Here is a 22,347-nt window from a genome sequence, read left to right as displayed (position 1 = left end):
ACCATCCTGGTTTACTGTGATCCTGGGCCCTCTCTACCCTAACCATCCTGGTTTACCCTAACCATCCTGGGCCCTCTCTACCCTAACCATCCTGGTTTACTGTGAGGCCCTCCTGGGCTCTACCCTAACCATCCTGGTTTACTGTCTGGCCCTCTCTACCCTAACCATCCTGGTTTACTGTGAGGCCCTCTCTACCCTAACTATCCTGGTTTACTGTGAGGCCCTCTCTACCCTAACTATCCTGGTTTACTGTGAGGCCCTCACAGCCTGGCATCAAGTTCACTGTGAGGCCCTCTCTACCCTAACCATCCTGGTTTACTGTGAGGCCCTCTCAGCCTGGCATCAAGTTCACTGTGAGACCCTCTCTACCCTAACCATCCTGGGCCCTCTCTACCCTAACTATCCTGGTTTACTGTGAGGCCCTCTCTACCCTAACCATCCTGGGCCCTCTCTACCCTAACCATCCTGGGCCCTCTCTACCCTAACTATCCTGGTTTACTGTGAGGCCCTCTCTACCCTAACTATCCTGGGCCCTCTCTACCCTAACCATCCTGGTTTACTGTGAGGCCCTCTCTACCCTAACCATCCTGGTTCACTATCTGGCCCTCTCTACCCTAACCATCCTGGTTTACTGTGAGGCCCTCTCTACCCTAACCATCCTGGTTCACTATCTGGCCCTCTCTACCCTAACCATCCTGGTTCACTATCTGGCCCTCTCTACCCTAACCATCCTGGTTTACTGTGAGGCCCTCTCTACCCTAACCATCCTGGTTTACTGTGAGGCCCTCTCTACCCTAACCATCCTGGTTTACTGTGAGGCCCTCTCTACCCTAACTATCCTGGGCCCTCTCTACCCTAACCATCCTGGGCCCTCTCTACCCTAACTATCCTGGGCCCTCTCTACCCTAACCATCCTGGGCCCTCTCTACCCTAACTATCCTGGTTTACTGTGAGACCCTCTCTACCCTAACCATCCTGGGCCCACTCTACCCTAACTATCCTGGTTCACTGTGAGGCCCTCTCTACCCTAACCATCCTGGGCCCTCTCTACCCTAACCATCCTGGGCCCTCTCTACCCTAACCATCCTGGTTTACTGTCTGGCCCTCACAGCCTGGCATCAAGTTCACTGTGAGACCCTCTCTACCCTAACTATCCTGGTTTACTGTGAGGCCCTCTCTACCCTAACTATCCTGGTTTACTGTGAGGCCCTCACAGCCTGGCATCAAGTTCACTGAGGCCCTCTCTACCCTAACCATCCTGGGCCATCTCTACCCTAACCATCCTGGGCCCTCTCTACCCTAACCATCCTGGGCCCTCTCTACCCTAACCATCCTTGTTTACTGTGAGGCCCGCTCTACCCTAACCATCCTGGTTTACTGTCTGGCCCACTCTACCCTAACCATCCTGGTTTACTGTCTGGCCCTCTCTACCCTAACCATCCTGGTTTACTGTGAGGCCCTCTCTACCCTAACCATCCTGGTTTACTGTCTGGCCCTCTCTACCCTAACCATCCTGGTTTACTGTCTGGCCCTCTCTACCCTAACCATCCTGGTTTACTGTCTGGCCCTCTCTACCCTAACCATCCTGGTTTACTGTCTGGCCCTCTCTACCCTAACCATCCTGGTTTACTGTCTGGCCCTCTCTACCCTAACCATCCTGGTTTACTGTCTGGCCCTCTCTACCCTAACCATCCTGGTTTACTGTGAGGCCCTCTCTACCCTAACCATCCTGGTTCACTGTGAGGCCCTCTCTACCCTAACCATCCTGGGCCCTCTCTACCCTAACCATCCTGGTTTACTGTGAGGCCCTCTCTACCCTAACCATCCTGGTTTACTGTGAGGCCCTCTCTACCCTAACCATCCTGGTTTACTGTGAGGCCCTCTCTACCCTAACCATCCTGGTTTACTGTCTGGCCCACTCTACCCTAACCATCCTGGTTTACTGTCTGGCCCACTCTACCCTAACCATCCTGGTTTACTGTTAGGCCCTCTCTACCCTAACCATCCTGGGCCCTCTCTACCCTAACCATCCTGGTTTACTGTCTGGCCCACTATACCCTAACCATCCTATAGACCAATGTTTCTTCATCCTGGGCCGTAGTTGTTGCCCTGGGCCGTACTTGAGGCCCTGGGCCGTAGTTGAGGCCCTAGCACTACACTCCTGATTCCACGAATCAAAGGCTTGATGATGACGTGGTTATTTGAGTCCGGTGTGTAGTGCAAGGCCAACAACGGAAACGTGAAAATCTACGGGTTCCGAGGATCTAGCTACTTATTGAAGTGACCAGACTGGTTTTCAGTGGTGGTTTCTGATCTTAAAGGGACATTACACTTTTTTTTAAAGTTTATCTAATGTTTTCAGACTTCACAATGAGTCTGTGGCGACGTACGGGTTATGAGTCTGATGTATGGGTTATGGTTATGAGTATGGCGACGTATGGGTTATGAGTCTGATGTATGGGTTATGAGTTATGAGTCTGATGTATGGGTTATGAGTCTGTGGCGACGTATGGGTTATGAGTCTGTGGCGACGTATGGGTTATGAGTCTGTGGCGACGTATGGGTTATGAGTCTGTGGCGACGTATGGGTTATGAGTCTGTGGCGACGTATGGGTTATGAGTCTGTGGCGACGTATGGGTTATGAGTCTGTGGCGACGTATGGGTTGTGAGTCTGTGGCGACGTATGGGTTGTGAGTCTGTGGCGACGTATGGGTTGTGAGTCTGTGGCGACGTATGGGCTGTGAGTCTGTGGCGTGACGTGGGCTGTGTGGCGACGTCTGTGAGTCTGTGGCGACGTATGGGTGGGCTGTGAGTCTGTGGCGACGTATGGGCTTGTGAGTCTGTGGCGACGTATGGTTGTGAGTCTGTGGCGACGTATGGGTTGTGAGTCTGTGGCGACGTATGGGTTGTGAGTCTGTGGCGACGTATGGCTTGTGAGTCTGTGGCGACGTATGGCTTGTGAGTCTGTGGCGACGTATGGCTTGTGAGTCTGTGGCGACGTATGGGTTGTGAGTCTGTGGCGACGTATGGCTTGTGAGTCTGTGGCGACGTATGGCTTGTGAGTCTGTGGCGACGTATGGCTTGTGAGTCTGTGGCGACGTATGGCTGGTTGTGAGTCTGTGGCGACGTATGGGTTGGTTGTGAGTCTGACGTATGGGTTGGTTGTGAGTCTGACGTATGGGTTGGTTGTGAGTCTGACGTATGGGTTGGTTGTGAGTCTGACGTATGGGTTGGTTGTGAGTCTGACGTATGGGTTGGTTGTGAGTCTGACGTATGGGTTATGTAGCTCTGGCTATATGCCTCACATCTTAATAAATAGAGATATACAACCAGCCCTCTGCCTCTCTCTCCCCCCCCCCCCAGATCCCCCTATCAGGCTATGGAGGGACCAGCAACATTATTCTGGAAGACCACAGGAAGCGCTCAGACGGCTACGTGGCTATGCTAATGGGGGTGGCAGCAGGCCAGGTCTCCAAGCTGTGTGTCTGTGTGAGAAACACTGGGTGCAGGGCTGCCTTCGTTAAGGCTGTTCCCTACTCTGACCTACACACACGCTCTGTCATGGACTCCTCGGACATCAGCCTCTCTCCGTCTCAGTTCGTCCTGAAGGAGAGGACACAGGAGGTAGGTCACATGACTTGTTGTGGTCGGAAAGGAAGTTCTGGTTTGATCTGGACTTCCTGACTGGAGAGATGTTTCTATCATTAATAGTTAATAGTTGGTGTGAACTGGACTACCTGACTGGAGAGATGTTTCTATCATTAATAGTTGGTGTGAACTGGACTTCCTGACTGGAGAGATGTTTCTATCATTAATAGTTGGTGTGAACTGGACTTCCTGAATGGAGAGATGTTTCTATCATTAATAGTTAATAGTTGGTGTGAACTGGACTACCTGACTGGAGAGATGTTTCTATCATTAATAGTTAATAGTTGGTGTGAACTGGACTTCCTGACTGGAGAGATGTTTCTATCATTAATAGTTAATAGTTGGTGTGAACTGGACTACCTGACTGGAGAGATGTTTCTATCATTAATAGTTGGTGTGAACTGGACTACCTGACTGGGGAGATGTTTCTATCATTAATAGTTGGTGTGAACTGGACTTCCTGACTGGAGAGATGTTTCTATCATTAATAGTTAATAGTTGGTGTGAACTGGACTTCCTGACTGGAGAGATGTTTCTATCATTAATAGTTGGTTTGAACTGGTTCTTTCTCCAGGTGATCACGGTTCTGATGAAGGTGACCCAGAGAGAGCAGACTCTGTGTCAGTCAGCTAATGCCGTCCTGGCCACAGTCTGTCTCTTCTGTGGAGACGAGGTCTCACGACAACAGTTCAGGAGGTGAGGACCTGTCCCTCTGTTTCTTACACGGGCTGTCATTAACCTGACTTTTAAACATCCATCCTGTGAACCAATAGCATTAAAGAGGCTTTTGCAGGAGGTTGATAAGTGTTGTCAGACAGAACCGTTTGGTCCACTACTGTCTGTTTCTGTTGTCCAGGCCCTCTAGTTTGATTTACAACACTGTAAGGGGACTCATTTCACCTCCATCTCCTGTCGCCCAGGTTGCTGCTGTCGAAGCCTGAGGCAGGCAGGAAGATTCTGTCAGAGAACAGTCTGCTGAAAGGACTCAACTTCAACCAGAGGTTCCTGGGGGAGGAGCAGGTCCTGGAGGGTAAGGGGTCTTTCTAGGACAGAGGTGGGATAATGTTGCTTTGATGAAATAGGAGCTGGGAGCTTGCAGTGTCTGGTACTTGCGGGATTTGTTAGTGACATTTTGCGGTCAGAATTGTTTGGCGAGCTGCTCGTAGGTGGTCTGTGAGTTACTGGTAGATCAACCTGTTGGAGACCACTGTTCTATGCACTAGGGTACCAGTGAGGATTTGCTACTCTGGACAACTTGTTATTCATAATTATCTGCAAAAACTAATTTGTTGTGGAAATGTTTATATATATATATATATATATATATACACACATGCGCACACACACACACACACACACACAGACACAGACACACACAGACACACACACACACACACACACACACACACACACACACAGACACACACACACACACACACACACAGACACACAGACACACACACACAGACACAGACACACACACACACACACACACACACACAGACACACACACAGACACAGACACACACACACACACAGACACACAGACACAGACACACACACACACACAGACACACAGACACACAGACACACACACACACACACACAGACACAGACACAGACACACACACACACACACACACACACAGTTGAAGTCGGAAGTTTACATACTTAGACTAGCACCATTAACTCATTTTTCAACCACTCCACAAATTTCTTGTTAACAAACTATAGTTTTGGCAAGTCGTTTAGGACATCTACTTTGTGCATGACACAAGTCATTTGTCCAACAATTGTTTACAGACAGATTATTTAACTTATAATTCACTGTATCACAATTCCAGTGGGTCAGAAGTTTACATACACTAAGTTGACTGTGCCTTTAAACAGCTTGGAAAATTCCAGAAAATGATGTCACGGCTTTAGAAGCTTCTGATTGGCTAATTAACATCATTTGAGTCAATTGGAGGTGTTCCTGTGGATGTATTTCAAGGCCTACCTTCAAACTCTGTGCCTCTTTGCTTGACATCATGGGAAAATCAAAAGAAATCAGCAAAGACCAGAATTTTGGGGGGGACCAACACAAGTCTGGTTCATCCTTGGGAGCAATTTCCAAAAGCCTGAAGGTACCACGATCATCTGTACAAACAATAGTAGAGATGAACGTACTGTGGTGCGAAAAGTGCAAATCGATCTCAGAACAACAGCAAAGGACATTGTGAAGATGCTGGAGGAAATTGGTACAAAAGTAACAATATCCACAGTAAAACAAGTCCTATATCGACATAGCCTGAAAGTCCGCTCAGCAAGGAAGAAGCTACTGCTCCAAAACCACCATAACAAAGACAGACTACAGTTTGCAACTGCACATGGGGACAAAGATCATACTTTGTGGAGAAATGTCCTCTGGTCTGATGAAACAAAAATAGAACTGTTTGGCCATTAATGACCATCGATATGTTTTTGGAAAAAAGTGGTGGGCTTGCAAGACGAAGAACACCATCCCAACTGTGAAGCATGGGGGTGGCAGCATCATGTTGTGGGGGTGCTTTTCTGTTCTTTTCTGTTGTGGAGGGACTGGTGCACTTCACAAAATAGATGGTTTCATGAGGAAGGGAAATTATGTGGATATATTGAAGCAACATCTCAAGACATCAGTCAGGAAGTTAAAGCTTGGTCACAAATGGGTCTTCTCCCTCACTAGCTTTAAGCACCAACTGTCAGAGCAGCTCACAGATTACTGCACCTGTACATAGCCCACCTATAATTTAGCCCAAACAACTCCCTACTGTATTTAATTAATTAATTTATTTTGCTCCTTTGCACCCCATTATTTTTATTTCTACTTTGCACATTCTTCCATTGCAAATCTACCATTCCAGTGTTTTACTTGCTATATTGTATTTACTTTGCCACCATGGCCTTTTTTGCCTTTACCTCCCTTCTCACCTAATTTGCTCACATTGTATATAGACTTGTTTTTTTTACTGTATTATTGACTGTATGTTTGTTTTACAACGACACAGAGTTACACATGGAGTATCTGTCGAACTGCTTTGCTTTATCTTGGCCAGGTCGCAGTTGTAAATGAGAACTTGTTCTCAACTTGCTTACCTGGTTAAATAAAGGTGAAATATATATATATTTTTTTAAATGGACAATGACCCCAAGCATACTTCCAAAGTTGTGGCAAAATGGCTTAAGGACAACAAAGTCAAGGTATTGGAGTGGCCGTCACAAAGGCCTGACCTCAATTCTATAGAATATTTTTGGGCAGAACTGAAAAAGCGTGTGCGAGCAAGGAGGCCTACAAACCTGACTCAGTTACACCAGCTCTGTCAGGAGGAATGGACAAAAATTCACTCAACTTATTGTGGGAAGCTTGTGGAAGGCCACCCGAAACGTTTGACCCAAGTTAAACAATTTAAAGGCAATGCTACCAAATACTAATTGAGTGAATGTAAACTTCTGACCCACTGGGAATGTGATGAAAGAAATAAAAACTGAAATATATCATTCTCTCTACTATTATTCTGACATTTCACATTCTTAAAATAGTGGTGATCCTAACTGACCTAAAACAGGGAATTATTACTAGGATTAAATGTCAGGAAATATGGAAAAACTGAGTTTAAATGTATTTGGCTAAGGTGTATGTAAACTTCTGACATCAACTGTGTGTGTGTGTGTGTGTGTGTATAATAGTGTGTGTGTGTATAATAGTGTATAATGTATGTGTTGACCCACTATGTTTAGCTCATGGTTTCCCATTCTGTTGTCTCCAGCCTACGACCTGCCCCAGAGCCCCAACCAGGCCCAGTTGTTCTATGGGAACCTGAGTAAGGTGGTGTTGTCAGTGCTGGGCAGCACAGAGACCTTGGACTCTGGAAGGACTGACCCCCATGTCCAGCACCCCCTAGCTGTCACCAGGAGAGGCTCGGAGGCTGACAGGTACCGGGACTGAATATCATCATATCGTAATCATACGCATGTTTTCATCTAACACCTCATTTGGTTTCTAGAGTGTTTCTCTCTGCTTAGAACATACGGGCTAATGGTGTAACGTTGTAGTGGTGGTGTTAATGGTTATATAATGTTGTAGTAGGGGTGTTAATGGTTATATAATGTTGTATTAGTGGTTATATAATGTTGTTGTAGGGGTGTTATACTAACATTATGGTGTTAATGGTTATATAATGTTGTAGGGGTGTTAATGGTTATATAATGTTGTAGTAGGGGTGTTAATGGTTATATAATGTTGTAGGGGTGTTAATGGTTATATAATGTTGTAGGGGGTGTTAATGGTTATATAATGTTGTAGTAGGGGTGTTAATGGTTATATAATGTTGTAGTAGGGTGTTAATGGTTATATAATGTTGTAGTAGGGGTGTTAATGGTTATATAATGTTGTAGTAGGGGTGTTAATGGTTATAATAATGTTGTTATATAATGTTGTAGTAGGGGTGTTAATGGTTATATAATGTTGTAGTAGGGTGTTAATGGTTATATAATGTTGTATAATGTTGTAGTAGGGGTGTTAATGGTTATATAATGTTGTAGTAGGGGTGTTAATGGTTATATAATGTTGTAGTAGGGTGTTAATGGTTATATAATGTTGTAGTAGGGGTTAATGTTAATGGTTATATAATGTTGTAGGGGTGTTAATGGTTATATAATGTTGTAGTAGGGGTGTTAATGGTTATATAATGTTGTAGTGGGGTGTTAATGGTTATATAATGTTGTAGTAGGGGTGTTAATGGTTATATAATGTTGTAGGGGGTGTTAATGGTTATATAATGTTGTAGTAGGGGTGTTAATGGTTATATAATGTTGTAGTAGGGGTGTTAATGGTTATATAATGTTGTAGTAGGGGTGTTAATGGTTATATAATGTTGTAGTAGGGGTGTTAATGGTTATATAATGTTGTAGTAGGGGTGTTAATGGTTATATAATGTTGTAGTAGGGGTGTTAATGGTTATATAATGTTGTAGGGGTGTTAATGGTTATATAATGTTGTAGTAGGGGTGTTAATGGTTATATAATGTAATGTAGTAGGGGTGTAGTAGGGGTGTTAATGGTTATATAATGTTGTAGTAGGGGTGTTAATGGTTATATAATGTTGTAGTAGGGTGTTAATGGTTATATAATGTTAATGGTTATATAATGTTGTAGTAGGGTGTTAATGGTTATATAATGTTGTAGTAGGTGTTAATGGTTATATAATGTTGTAGTAGGGGTGTTAATGGTTATATAATAATGGTTATATAATGTTGTAGTAGGGGTGTTAATGGTTATATAATGTTGTAGTAGGGGTGTTAATGGTTATATAATGTAGTAGGGGTGTTAATGGTTATATAATGTTGTAGTGGTGTTAATGGTTATATAATGTTGTAGTAGGGGTGTTAATGGTTATATAATGTTGTAGTGGTGTTAATGGTTATATAATGTTGTAGTAGGGTGTTAATGGTTATATAATGTTGTAGTAGGTGTTAATGGTTATATAATGTTGTAGTAGAGGTGTTAATGGTTATATAATGTTGTAGTAGGGGTGTTAATGGTTATATAATGTTGTAGTAGGGGTGTTAATGGTTATATAATGTTGTAGGGGTGTTAATGGTTATATAATGTTGTAGTAGGGGGTGTTAATGGTTATATAATGTTGTAGTAGGTGTTAATGGTTATATAATGTTGTAGTAGGGTGTTAATGGTTATATAATGTTGTTGTAGGGGTGTTAATGGTTATATAATGTTGTAGTAGGGTGTTAATGGTTATATAATGTTGTAGTAGGGGTGTTAATGGTTATATAATGTTGTAGGGGGTGTTAATGGTTATATAATGTTGTAGTAGGGGTGTTAATGGTTATATAATGTTGTAGTAGGGGTGTTAATGGTTATATAATGTTGTAGTAGGGGTGTTAATGGTTATATAATGTTGTAGTAGGGGTGTTAATGGTTATATAATGTTGTAGTAGGGGTGTTAATGGTTATATAATGTTGTAGTAGGGTGTTAATGGTTATATAATGTTGTAGTAGGGGTGTTAATGGTTATATAATGTTGTAGTAGGGGTGTTAATGGTTATATAATGTTGTAGTAGGGTGTTAATGGTTATATAATGTTGTAGTAGGGGTGTTAATGGTTATATAATGTTGTAGTAGGGGTGTTAATGGTTATATAATGTTGTAGTAGGGGTGTTAATGGTTATATAATGTTGTAGTAGGGGTGTTAATGGTTATATAATGTTGTAGTTGTTAATGGTTATATAATGTTGTAGTAGGTGTTAATGGTTATATAATGTTGTAGTAGGGGTGTTAATGGTTATATAATGTTGTAGTAGGGGTGTTAATGGTTATATAATGTTGTAGTAGGGTGTTAATGGTTATATAATGTTGTAGGTGTTAATGGTTATATAATGTTGTAGTAGGGGTGTTAATGGTTATATAATGTTGTAGTAGGGTGTTAATGGTTATATAATGTTGTAGTAGGGGTGTTAATGGTTATATAATGTTGTAGTAGGGTGTTAATGGTTATATAATGTTGTAGTAGGGGTGTTAATGGTTATATAATGTTGTAGTGTTAATGGTTATATAATGTAGTTAATGGTTATATAATGTTGTAGTAGGGGTGTTAATGGTTATATAATGTTGTAGTAGGGGTGTTAATGGTTATATAATGTTGTAGTGGTGTTAATGGTTATATAATGTTGTAGTAGGTGGTGTTAATGGTTATATAATGTTGTAGTAGGGGTGTTAATGGTTATATAATGTTGTAGTAGGGGTGTTAATGGTTATATAATGTTGTAGTAGGGGTGTTAATGGTTATATAATGTTGTAGTAGGGGTGTTAATGGTTATATAATGTTGTATAATGTTGTAGTAGGGGTGTTAATGGTTATATAATGTTGTAGTAGGGGTGTTAATGGTTATATAATGTTGTAGTAGGGTGTTAATGGTTATATAATGTTGTAGTAGGGGTGTTAATGGTTATATAATGTTGTAGTAGGGGTGTTAATGGTTATATAATGTTGTAGTAGGGGTGTTAATGGTTATATAATGTTGTTGTAGGGGTGTTAATGGTTATATAATGTTGTAGTAGGGGTGTTAATGGTTATATAATGTAGTAGTGGTGTTAATGGTTATATAATGTTGTAGTGGTGGTGTTAATGGTTATATAATGTTGTAGTAGGGGTGTTAATGGTTATATAATGTTGTAGTAGGGGTGTTAATGGTTATATACTGTTGTTGTAGAGGTGTTAATGGTTATATAATGTTGTTATATAATGTTGTAGGGATGTTAATGGTTATATAATGTTGTAGTAGGGGTAGTTAATGGTTATATAATGTTGTAGTAGGAATGTTATATGTTGTTATATAATGTTGTATTAGGGTGTTAATGGTTATATAATGTTGTAGTAGGGGTGTTAATGGTTATAATATAATGTTGTAGTAGGGGTGTTAATGGTTATATAATGTTGTATTAGGGGTGTTAATGGTTATATAATGTTGTAGTAGGGGTGTTAATGGTTATATAATGTTGTAGTAGGGGTGTTAATGGTTATATAATGTTGTTGTAGTAGTGGTGTTAATGGTTATATAATGTTGTAGTAGGGGTGTTAATGGTTATATAATGTTGTAGTTGTAGGGGTGTTAATGGTTATATAATGTTGTAGTAGGGTGTTAATGGTTATATAATGTTGTAGTAGGGGTGTTAATGGTTATATAATGTTGTAGTAGGGGTGTTAATGGTTATATAATGTTGTAGGGGTGTTAATGGTTATATAATGTTGTAGTTGTAGTAGTGGTGTTAATGGTTATATAATGTTGTAGTAGTGGTGTTAATGGTTATATAATGTTGTAGTAGGGGTGTTAATGGTTATATAATGTTGTAGTAGGGGTGTTAATGGTTATATAATGTTGTAGAGGTGTTAATGGTTATATAATGTTGTAGTAGGGGTGTTAATGGTTATATAATGTTGTAGTAGGGGTGTTAATGGTTATATAATGTTGTGTTAATGGTTATATAATGGTTGTAGTAGGGGTGTTAATGGTTATATAATGTTGTAGTAGGGGTGTTAATGGTTATATAATGTTGTAGTAGGGGTGTTAATGGTTATATAATGTTGTAGTAGGGGTGTTAATGGTTATATAATGTTGTAGTAGGGGTATATAATGTTGTAGTTAATGGTTATATAATGTTGTAGTAGGGGTGTTAATGGTTATATAATGTTAGTATGGTTATATAATGTTGTAGTAGGGTGTTAATGGTTATATAATGTTGTAGTAGGGGTGTTAATGGTTATATAATGTTGTTGTAGGGTGTTAATGGTTATATAATGTTGTAGTGGTGGTGTTAATGGTTATATAATGTTGTAGTAGGGGTGTTAATGGTTATATAATGTTGTATTAGTGCTGTTAATGGTTATATAATGTTGTAGTGGGGGTGTTAATGGTTATATAATGTTGTAGTAGGGGTGTTAATGGTTATATAATGTTGTAGTAGGGGTGTTAATGGTTATATAATGTTGTAGTAGGGGTGTTAATGGTTATATAATGTTGTAGTAGGGGTGTTAATGGTTATATAATGTTGTAGTAGGGGTGTTAATGGTTATATAATGTTGTAGTAGGGGTGTTAATGGTTATATAATGTTGTAGTAGGGGTGTTAATGGTTATATAATGTTGTAGTGGTGGTGTTAATGGTTATATAATGTTGTAGTAGGGGTGTTAATGGTTATATAATGTTGTATTAGGGGTGTTAATGGTTATATAATGTTGTTGTTAGGGTGTTAATGGTTATATAATGTTGTAGGGATGTTAATGGTTATATAATGTTGTAGGGATGTTAATGGTTATATAATGTTGTAGTAGGGGTGTTAATGGTTATATAATGTTGTAGGGATGTTAATGGTTATATAATGTTGTAGTAGGGGTGTTAATGGTTATATAATGTTGTAGGGATGTTAATGGTTATATAATGTTGTAGTAGTGGTGTTAATGGTTATATAATGTTGTAGTAGGGGCGTTAATGGTTATATAATGTTGTAGTAGGGGTGTTAATGGTTATATAATGTTGTAGTAGGGGTGTTAATGGTTATATAATGTTGTAGTAGTGGTGTTAATGGTTATATAATGTTGTAGTGGTGTTAATGGTTATATAATGTTGTTGTAGGTGTGTTAATGGTTATATAATGTTGTAGTAGGGGTGTTAATGGTTATATAATGTTGTAGTAGGGGTGTTAATGGTTATATAATGTAGTAGGGGTGTTAATGGTTATATAATGTTGTAGTAGGGGTGTTAATGGTTATATAATGTTGTATTAGGGGTGTTAATGGTTATATAAAGTTGTTGTAGGGGTGTTAATGGTTATGTAACGTTGTAGTGGTGTTAATGGTTATATAATGTTGTAGTAGGGGTGTTAATGGTTATATAATGTTGTAGTAGGGGTGTTAATGGTTATGTAACGTTGTAGTGGTGTTAATGGTTATATAATGTAGTAGGGGTGTTAATGGTTATATAATGTAGTAGGGGTGTTAATGGTTATATAATGTTGTAGTGGTGGTGTTAATGGCTATATAATGTTGTAGTAGGGGTGTTAATGGTTATATAATGTTGTAGTAGGGGTGTTAATGGTTATATAATGTTGTAGTTGTAGTAGGGGTGTTAATGGTTATATAATGTTGTAGTAGGGGTGTTAATGGTTATATAATGTTGTAGTGGTGTTAATGGTTATATAATGTTGTAGTGGGGGTGTTAATGGTTATATAATGTTGTAGTAGGGGTGTTGTAGTAGGGGTGTTAATGGTTATATAATGTTGTAGGGGTGTTAATGGTTATATAATGTTGTAGGGGTGTTAATGGTTATATAATGTTGTAGGGGTGTTAATGGTTATATAATGTTGTAGTAGGGGTGTTAATGGTTATATAATGTTGTAGGGGTGTTAATGGTTATATAATGTTGTAGTAGGGGTGTTAATGGTTATATAATGTTGTAGTAGGGGTGTTAATGGTTATATAATGTTGTAGTAGGGGTGTTAATGGTTATATAATGTTGTAGTAGGGGTGTTAATGGTTATATAATGTTGTAGGGGTGTTAATGGTTATATAACGTTGTAGTAGGGGTGTTAATGGTTATATAATGTTGTAGTAGGGGTGTTAATGGTTATATAATGTTGTAGTAGGGGTGTTGTAGTAGGGGTGTTAATGGTTATATAATGTTGTAGTGGGGGTGTTAATGGTTATATAATGTAGTAGGGGTGTTAATGGTTATATAATGTTGTAGGGGTGTTAATGGTTATATAATGTTGTAGTGGTCGTGTTAATGGTTATATAATGTTGTAGTAGGGGTGTTAATGGTTATATAATGTTGTAGGGGTGTTAATGGTTATATAATGTTGTAGTAGGGGTGTTAATGGTTATATAATGTTGTAGTAGGGGTGTTAATGGTTATATAATGTTGTAGTAGGGGTGTTAATGGTTATATAATGTTGTAGGGGTGTTAATGGTTATATAATGTTGTAGTAGAGGTGTTAATGGTTATATAATGTTGTAGGGGTGTTAATGGTTATATAACGTTGTAGTAGGGGTGTTAATGGTTATATAATGTTGTAGGGGTGTTAATGGTTATATAATGTTGTAGTGGTGGTGTTAATGGCTATATAATGTTGTATTAGGGGTGTTAATGGTTATATAATGTTGTAGTAGAGGTGTTAATGGTTATATAATGTTGTAGTAGGGGTGTTAATGGTTATATAATGTAGTAGGGGTGTTAATGGTTATATAATGTAGTAGGGGTGTTAATGGTTATATAATGTTGTAGTGGTGGTGTTAATGGCTATATAATGTTGTATTAGGGGTGTTAATGGTTATATAATGTAGTAGGGGTGTTAATGGCTATATAATGTTGTATTAGGGGTGTTAATGGTTATATAATGTAGTAGGGGTGTTAATGGCTATATAATGTTGTAGTAGGGGTGTTAATGGTTATATAATGTTGTAGTGGTCGTGTTAATGGTTATATAATGTTGTATTAGGGGTGTTAATGGCTATATAATGTTGTATTAGGGGTGTTAATGGTTATATAATGTAGTAGGGGTGTTAATGGCTATATAATGTTGTATTAGGGGTGTTAATGGTTATATAATGTTGTAGTGGTCGTGTTAATGGTTATATAATGTAGTAGTAGGGGTGTTAATGGTTATATAATGTTGTAGGGGTGTTAATGGTTATATAATGTTGTAGTAGGGGTGTTAATGGTTATATAATGTAGTAGGGGTGTTAATGGTTATATAATGTTGTAGGGGTGTTAATGGTTATATAATGTTGTAGTAGGGGCGTTAATGGTTATATAATGTAGTAGGGGTGTTAATGGTTATATAATGTAGTAGGGGTGTTAATGGTTATATAATGTTGTAGTAGGGGTGTTAATGGTTATAATGTTGTAGTAGGGGTGTTAATGGTTATATAATGTTGTAGTAGGGGTGTTAATGGTTATATAATGTTGTAGTAGGGGCGTTAATGGTTATATAATGTTGTAGTAGGGGTGTTAATGGTTATATAATGTAGTAGGGGTGTTAATGGTTATATAATGTAGTAGGGGTGTTAATGGTTATATAATGTTGTAGTAGGGGTGTTAATGGTTATAATGTTGTAGTAGGGGTGTTAATGGTTATATAATGTTGTAGTAGGGGCGTTAATGGTTATATAATGTTGTAGTAGGGGTGTTATACTAACATTATGGTGTTAATGGTTATATAATGGTGTTGTCTTATCATGTTGTAGTGGTTTTGGGAACTCAGACCGTCACATCAGCAACGTGTCTCTGGATGTACTGCCTGTGAAGGGTCCTCAAGGCCCCGCGTTACCCAGGACAGAGCCCTCTGGGACAGGGACAGAGCCCTCTGGGACAGGGACAGAACCAGGGGACCACAGGGACTCCTGGAGCCTCCAGCCTGAACAGCTGGTCCTCACCTCTCCCACTATCAGTCAGTATTATCACCTCACTGTTTGAGACTAACTCTGTGCTCTTTGCAGCCTGAGGAAGGTCTCTCAGGACAGAACATTTTCTGTTCATAAAACGTTTTTTTTTTTTGTAGTTTTTAATAGAATATAATTAAACCCTTTCCTTTGGTTTATAATGTATGTTGTCCAGACGGAGCCTCCAACACCAGACATGTCCTGATCCAGAACCACTCATCATCCAGAGAGCTGAGCTTTGAGTTGTCCTGGCCAGCCCACTGTCTCACTGTTACCCCTCAACATGGAGTTATAGAACCACGGTATGTACACACACACACACACACACACACACGCACACACGCACTCACGCACACATATTACTAGGGGTGTTTTACCAGGTGACTATATTACTAGGGGTGTTTTACCAGGTGACTATATTACTAGGGGTGTTATACCAGGTGACTATATTACCAGGTGACAATATTACCAGGTGACTATATTACCAGGTGACTATATTACTAGGGGTGTTATACCAGGTGACTATATTACTAGGGGTGTTATACCAGGTGACTATATTACCAGGTGACTATATTACTAGGGGTGTTTTACCAGGTGACTATATTACCAGGTGACTATATTACTAGGGGTGTTTTACCAGGTGACTATATTACTAGGGGTGTTATACCAGGTGACTATATTACTAGGGGTGTTTTACCAGGTGACTATATTACCAGGTGACTATATTACTAGGGGTGTTATACCAGGTGACTATATTACTAGGGGTGTTATACCAGGTGACTATATTACTAGGGGTGTTTTACCAGGTGACTATATTACCAGGTGACTATATTACTAGGGGTGTTATACCAGGTGACTATATTACTAGGGGTGTTTTACCAGGTGACTATATTACCAGGTGACTATATTACTAGGGGTGTTTTACCAGGTTACTATATTACTAGGGGTGTTTTACCAGGTTACTATAGTACTAGGGGTGTTTTACCAGGTGACTATATTACTAGGGGTGTTTTACCAGGTGACTATATTACCAGGTGACTATATTACTAGGGGTGTTTTACCAGGTGACTATATTACCAGGTGACTATATTACTAGGGGTGTTTTACCAGGTGACTATATTACCAGGTGACTATATTACTAGGGGTGTTTTACCAGGTGACTATATTACTAGGTGACTATATTACTAGGGGTGTTTTACCAGGTGACTATAGTACCAGGTGACTATAGTACTAGGGGTGTTTCACCATAGTTTTTTGTTCCCAGGTGCCACCTCCAGATCCTCATCAGTCCTAATCCGTCCCTAGCAACCAGGACATCCATGTTTCCATGGAGTGGCCAAATCTATGTCCAGTGTGACAATCAACAGAAGGTAGTGATGATGATGTGGGCCCCTCAATGTCTTGACGTGGTGGGGCCCCTCAATGTCTTGATGTGGTGCCACCCCCCCGTCTTGATGTGGTGGGGCCCCCCAATGTCTTGATGTGGTGGGGCCCCCCAATGTCTTGATGTGGTGGGGCCCCTCAATGTCTTGATGTGGTGCCACCCCCCTCAATGTCTTGATGTGGTGCCCCCCCAATGTCTTGATGTGGTGCCCCCCCCCAATGTCTTGATGTGCCCCCTCAATGTCTTGATGTGGTCCCCCTCAATGTCTTGATGTGGCGCCCCCAATGTCTCAATGTCTTGATGTGGTGCCCCCCTCAATGTCTTGATGTGGTGGCCCCCCTCAATGTCTTGATGTGGTCCCCCTCAATGTCTTGATGTGGTGGCCCCCTCAATGTCTTGATGTGGTGCCCCCCTCAATGTCTTGATGTGGTGCCCCCCAATGTCTTGATGTGGTCCCCCTCAATGTCTTGATGTGGTGGCCCCCTCAATGTCTTGATGTGGTGGCCCCCTCAATGTCTTGATGTGGTGCCCCCCTCCTCAATGTCTTGATATGGTGCCCCCCTCAATGTCTTGATATGGTGCGCCCCCCCTCAATGTCTTGATATGGTGGCCCTCCCCTTAATGATGTTATTTTCTCTCCTCCTGCTGTCCAGTTCATCAAAGTCCAGATCCGTCAGGACCTGGCTCTGGATGTATCAACGGCCCCAGCAGACCGGAGCCTAGCCCCCTTCCTCCTCAGACTGCTAGCCCCATGCCCACCTCCATGCTGCCCCCTGCAGGCCAACCCCCCTGACCAGGACCGCTCCAGCCACGGTAGAGATCAGTAACCGTTGATCGTGTTTCCTGCCACGCCTCAGGAGAAACCTCAGGTAGGAGACACTCTGACTCCCAGCGTTACTCAGCATTGGGACATATAATCTCAGCATTGGCACATATCTATAATCTCAGCGTTGGCACATATCTATAATCTCAGCATTGGGACATATCTATAATCTCAGCATTGGGACATAACTATAATCTCAGTGTTGGGACATATCTATAATCTCAGCGTTGGGACATATCTATAATCTCAGCGTTGGGACATATCTATAATCTCAGCATTGGGACATATCTATAATCTCAGCATTGGGACATATCTATAATCTCAGCATTGGGACATATCTATAATCTCAGTGTTGGGACATATCTATAATCTCAGCGTTCTATAATCTCTGGGACATATCTATAATCTCAGCGTTGGGACATATCTATAATCTCAGCGTTGGGACATATCTATAATCTCAGCGTTGGGACATATCTATAATCTCTGCATTGGGACATATCTATAATCTCAGCATTGGGACATATCTATAATCTCAGCATTGGGACACATCTATAATCTCAGCATTGGGACACATCTATAATCTCTGACTCAGCGTTGGGACATATCTATAATCTCAGCATTGGGACATATCTATAATCTCAGCATTGGGACACATCTATAATCTCTGACTCAGTGTTGGGACATATCTATAATCTCAGCGTTGGGACATATCTATAATCTCAGCATTGGGACATATCTATAATCTCTGACTCAGTGTTGGGACATATCTATAATCTCAGCGTTGGGACATATCTATAATCTCTGACTCCGTGTTGGGACATATCTATAATCTCAGCATTGGGACATATCTATAATCTCAGCATTGGGACATATCTATAATCTCAGCATTGGGACATATCTATAATCTCAGCGTTGGGACATATCTATAATCTCAGCGTTGGGACATATCTATAATCTCAGCATTGGGACATATCTATAATCTCAGCATTGGGACATATCTATAATCTCAGCATTGGGACATATCTATAATCTCAGTGTTGGGACATATCTATAATCTCAGCGTTGGGACATATCTATAATCTCAGCGTTGGGACATATCTATAATCTCAGCGTTGGGACATATCTATAATCTCAGCGTTGGGACATATCTATAATCTCTGCATTGGGACATATCTATAATCTCAGCATTGGGACATATCTATAATCTCAGCATTGGGACACATCTATAATCTCAGCATTGGGACACATCTATAATCTCTGACTCAGCGTTGGGACATATCTATAATCTCAGCATTGGGACATATCTATAATCTCAGCATTGGGACACATCTATAATCTCTGACTCAGTGTTGGGACATATCTATAATCTCAGCGTTGGGACATATCTATAATCTCAGCATTGGGACATATCTATAATCTCTGACTCAGTGTTGGGACATATCTATAATCTCAGCGTTGGGACATATCTATAATCTCTGACATATCTATAATCTCAGCATGTGGGACATATCTATAATCTCAGCATTGGGACATATCTATAATCTATAAATCTCAGCATTGGGACATATCTATAATCTCAGCATTGGGACATATCTATAATCTCAGCATTGGGACATATCTATAATCTCAGCATTGGGACATATCTATAATCTCAGCATTGGGACATATCTATAATCTCAGCATTGGGACATATCTATAATCTCAGCATTGGGACACATCTATAATCTCTGTTTGGGACATATCTATAATCTCAGCACATATCTATAATCTCAGGGGACATATCTATAATCTCAGCGTGGGACATATCTATAATCTCAGTGTTGGGGACATATCTATAATCTCAGCGTTGGGACATATCTATAATCTCAGCATTGGGACATATCAGCATTGGGACATATCTATAATCTCAGCACACATCTATAATCTCAGCATTGGGACACATCTATAATCTCTGACTCAGCGTTGGGACATATCTATAATCTCAGCATTGGGACATATCTATAATCTCAGCATTGGGACACATCTATAATCTCTGACTCAGTGTTGGGACATATCTATAATCTCAGCGTTGGGACATATCTATAATCTCAGCATTGGGACATATCTATAATCTCTGGAGTGTTGGGACATATCTATAATCTCAGCATTGGGACATATCTATAATCTCTCAGTGTTGGGACATATCTATAATCTCAGCATTGGGACATATCTATAATCTCAGCATTGGGACATATCTATAATCTCAGCATTGGGACATATCTATAATCTCAGCATTGGGACATATCTATAATCTCAGGGACATTGGGACATATCTATAATCTCAGCATTGGGACATATCTATAATCTCAGCATATCTATAATCTCAGCATTGGGACATATCTATAATCTCAGCGTTGGGACATATCTATAATCTCAGCGTTGGGACATGTCTATAATCTCAGTGTTGGGACATATCTATAATCTCAGCATTGGGACACATCTATAATCTCTGACTATCAAATCTCAGTTGGGACATATCTATAATCTCAGCGTTGGGACATATCTATAATCTCAGCATTGGGACACATCTGTAATCTCTGACTCAGTGTTGGGACATATCTATAATCTCTGACTCAGTGTTGGGATATATCTATAATCTCAGTGTTGGGACATATCTATAATCTCAGCGTTGGGACATATCTATAATCTCAGCGTTGGGACATATCTATAATCTCTGACTCAGTGTTGGGATATATCTATAATCTCAGCGTTGGGACATATCTATAATCTCAGCATTGGGACACATCTGTAATCTCAGCATTGGGACACATCTGTAATCTCTGACTCAGTGTTGGGACATATCTATAATCTCAGCATTGGGACATATCTATAATCTCAGTGTTGGGACATATCTATAATCTCAGCATTGGGACACATCTGTAATCTCAGCATTGGGACACATCTGTAATCTCTGACTCAGCGTTGGGACATATCTATAATCTCTGACTCAGTGTTGGGATATATCTATAATCTCAGCATTGGGACACATCTATAATCTCTGACTCAGTGTTGGGACACATCTATAATCTCAGCGTTGGGACATATCTATAACCTCTGGAGTTTGCAGTTGCCAGTCAATAGCCCTATTTCCCCTCTAGATAATACCAAAATGCTCTGTATGTTCTTGAAGAATGTTTCTTGTTTCCAGTGTTTTGATCTAAAGCCGTCTCTTCCTTCGTCAGAGTCCTCTGTGGAGGTGGAGAACAGAGGAGAGCAGGTGAGGTGGTACCTGTCTTCCTTCGCCCCTCCCTATGTAAAGGGGGTGGACAGCAGTGGGGATGTGTACCGGGCCACCTACACAGCCTTCAGATGTCCCCGAGTCTCTGGAACCCTGGGAGCATACCACAAGATGCAGGTGATTTACTCCATCTCTACCCCTACCTATGGCTTTATTAGGGTTACTGACCACCCAGCTTTACCCGGTCACACCCCTGGTCCCCAGAACATATCTTTTATTAGGGGGTTACTGGGGTTACTGACCACCCAGCTTTACCCAGTCACACCCTGGTCCCCAGAACATATCTTTATTAGGGGTTACTGACCACCCAGCTTTACCCAGTCACACCCCTGGTCCCCAGAACATATCTTTATTAGGGGGTTACTGACCACCCAGCTTTACCCAGTCACACCCTGGTCCCCAGAACATATCTTTATTAGGGGGTTACTGACCACCCAGCTTTACCCAGTCACACCCTGGTCCCCAGAACATATCTTTATTAGGGGTTACTGACCACCCAGCTTTACCCAGTCACACCCCTGGTCCCCAGAACATATCTTTATTAGGGTCCCCAGAACATTACTGACCACCCAGCTTTACCCAGTCACACCCCTGGTCCCCAGAACATATCTTTATTAGGGGGTTACTGACCACCCAGCTTTACCCAGTCACACCCCTGGTCCCCAGAACATATCTTTATTAGGGGGGGGTTACTGACCACCCAGCTTTACCCAGTCACACCCTGGTCCCAGAACATATCTTTATTAGGGGGTTACTGACCACCCAGCTTTACCCAGTCACACCCTGGTCCCCAGAACATATCTTTATTAGGGGGTTACTGACCACCCAGCTTTACCCAGTCACACCCCTGGTCCCCAGAACATATCTTTATTAGGGGTTACTGACCACCCAGCTTTACCCAGTCACACCCTGGTCCCCAGAACATATCTTTATTAGGGGTTACTGACCACCCAGCTTTACCCAGTCACACCCTGGTCCCAGAACATATCTTTATTAGGGGGGTTACTGACCACCCAGCTTTACCCAGTCACACCCCTGGTCCCCATATCTTTAGGGGTTACTGACCACCCAGCTTTACCCAGTCACACCCCTGGTCCCCAGAACATATCTTTATTAGGGGGTTACTGACTTTACCACCCAGCTTTACCCAGTCACACCCTGGTCCCCAGAACATATCTTTATTAGGGGGTTACTGACCACCCAGCTTTACCCAGTCACACCCTGGTCCCCAGAACATATCTTTATT

The 22,347-nt window shown here is 41.0% G+C and overlaps 2 protein-coding genes across 2 annotated transcripts in view; both read left to right on the top strand.

Moving 5' to 3' along the window:
* The first annotated feature begins 1,102 nt into the window (after positions 1 to 1,102).
* On the top strand, positions 1,103 to 17,828 carry LOC135574934 (centrosomal protein of 192 kDa-like). The gene is made up of 9 exons (XM_065027055.1): positions 1,103 to 1,129; positions 3,365 to 3,625; positions 4,224 to 4,345; positions 4,570 to 4,679; positions 7,435 to 7,600; positions 15,423 to 15,625; positions 15,793 to 15,919; positions 16,882 to 16,987; positions 17,655 to 17,828. Exons 2-9 carry the CDS (start codon positions 3,443 to 3,445, stop codon positions 17,826 to 17,828), a joined length of 1,191 nt encoding a protein of 396 aa, XP_064883127.1. The 5' UTR covers positions 1,103 to 1,129; positions 3,365 to 3,442.
* A 2-nt stretch (positions 17,829 to 17,830) lies between these two features.
* The window catches only part of LOC135574933 (centrosomal protein of 192 kDa-like), a gene marked incomplete at its 5' end in the record, with an annotated part of 34,011 nt that continues 29,494 nt past the window's right edge, over positions 17,831 to 22,347 (top strand). Inside the window, 2 exons of the mRNA XM_065027054.1 lie at positions 17,831 to 17,870; positions 21,046 to 21,218. Coding sequence (XP_064883126.1) covers positions 17,831 to 17,870; positions 21,046 to 21,218 — 213 coding nt within the window. The remainder of the gene's footprint in view (positions 17,871 to 21,045; positions 21,219 to 22,347) is intronic.

Source organism: Oncorhynchus nerka, linkage group LG14 (assembly GCF_034236695.1).
Source record: "Oncorhynchus nerka isolate Pitt River linkage group LG14, Oner_Uvic_2.0, whole genome shotgun sequence".
Taxonomy (NCBI): Eukaryota; Metazoa; Chordata; class Actinopteri; order Salmoniformes; family Salmonidae; genus Oncorhynchus; species Oncorhynchus nerka.
The sequence above is the reverse complement of the archived record's forward strand: the minus strand, read 5'-3'. Positions and strand labels throughout refer to the sequence as shown.

Coding starts and splice junctions, on each gene's coding strand:
- LOC135574934 (XM_065027055.1), top strand. CDS start 3,443: ATGCTAATGGGGGTGGCAGCAGGCCAGGTCTCCAAGCTGTGTGTCTGT. Junction 4,346..4,569: donor TCACGACAACAGTTCAGGAG/GTGAGGACCTGT, acceptor CCTGTCGCCCAG/GTTGCTGCTGTCGAAGCCTG. Junction 4,680..7,434: donor GGAGGAGCAGGTCCTGGAGG/GTAAGGGGTCTT, acceptor TGTTGTCTCCAG/CCTACGACCTGCCCCAGAGC.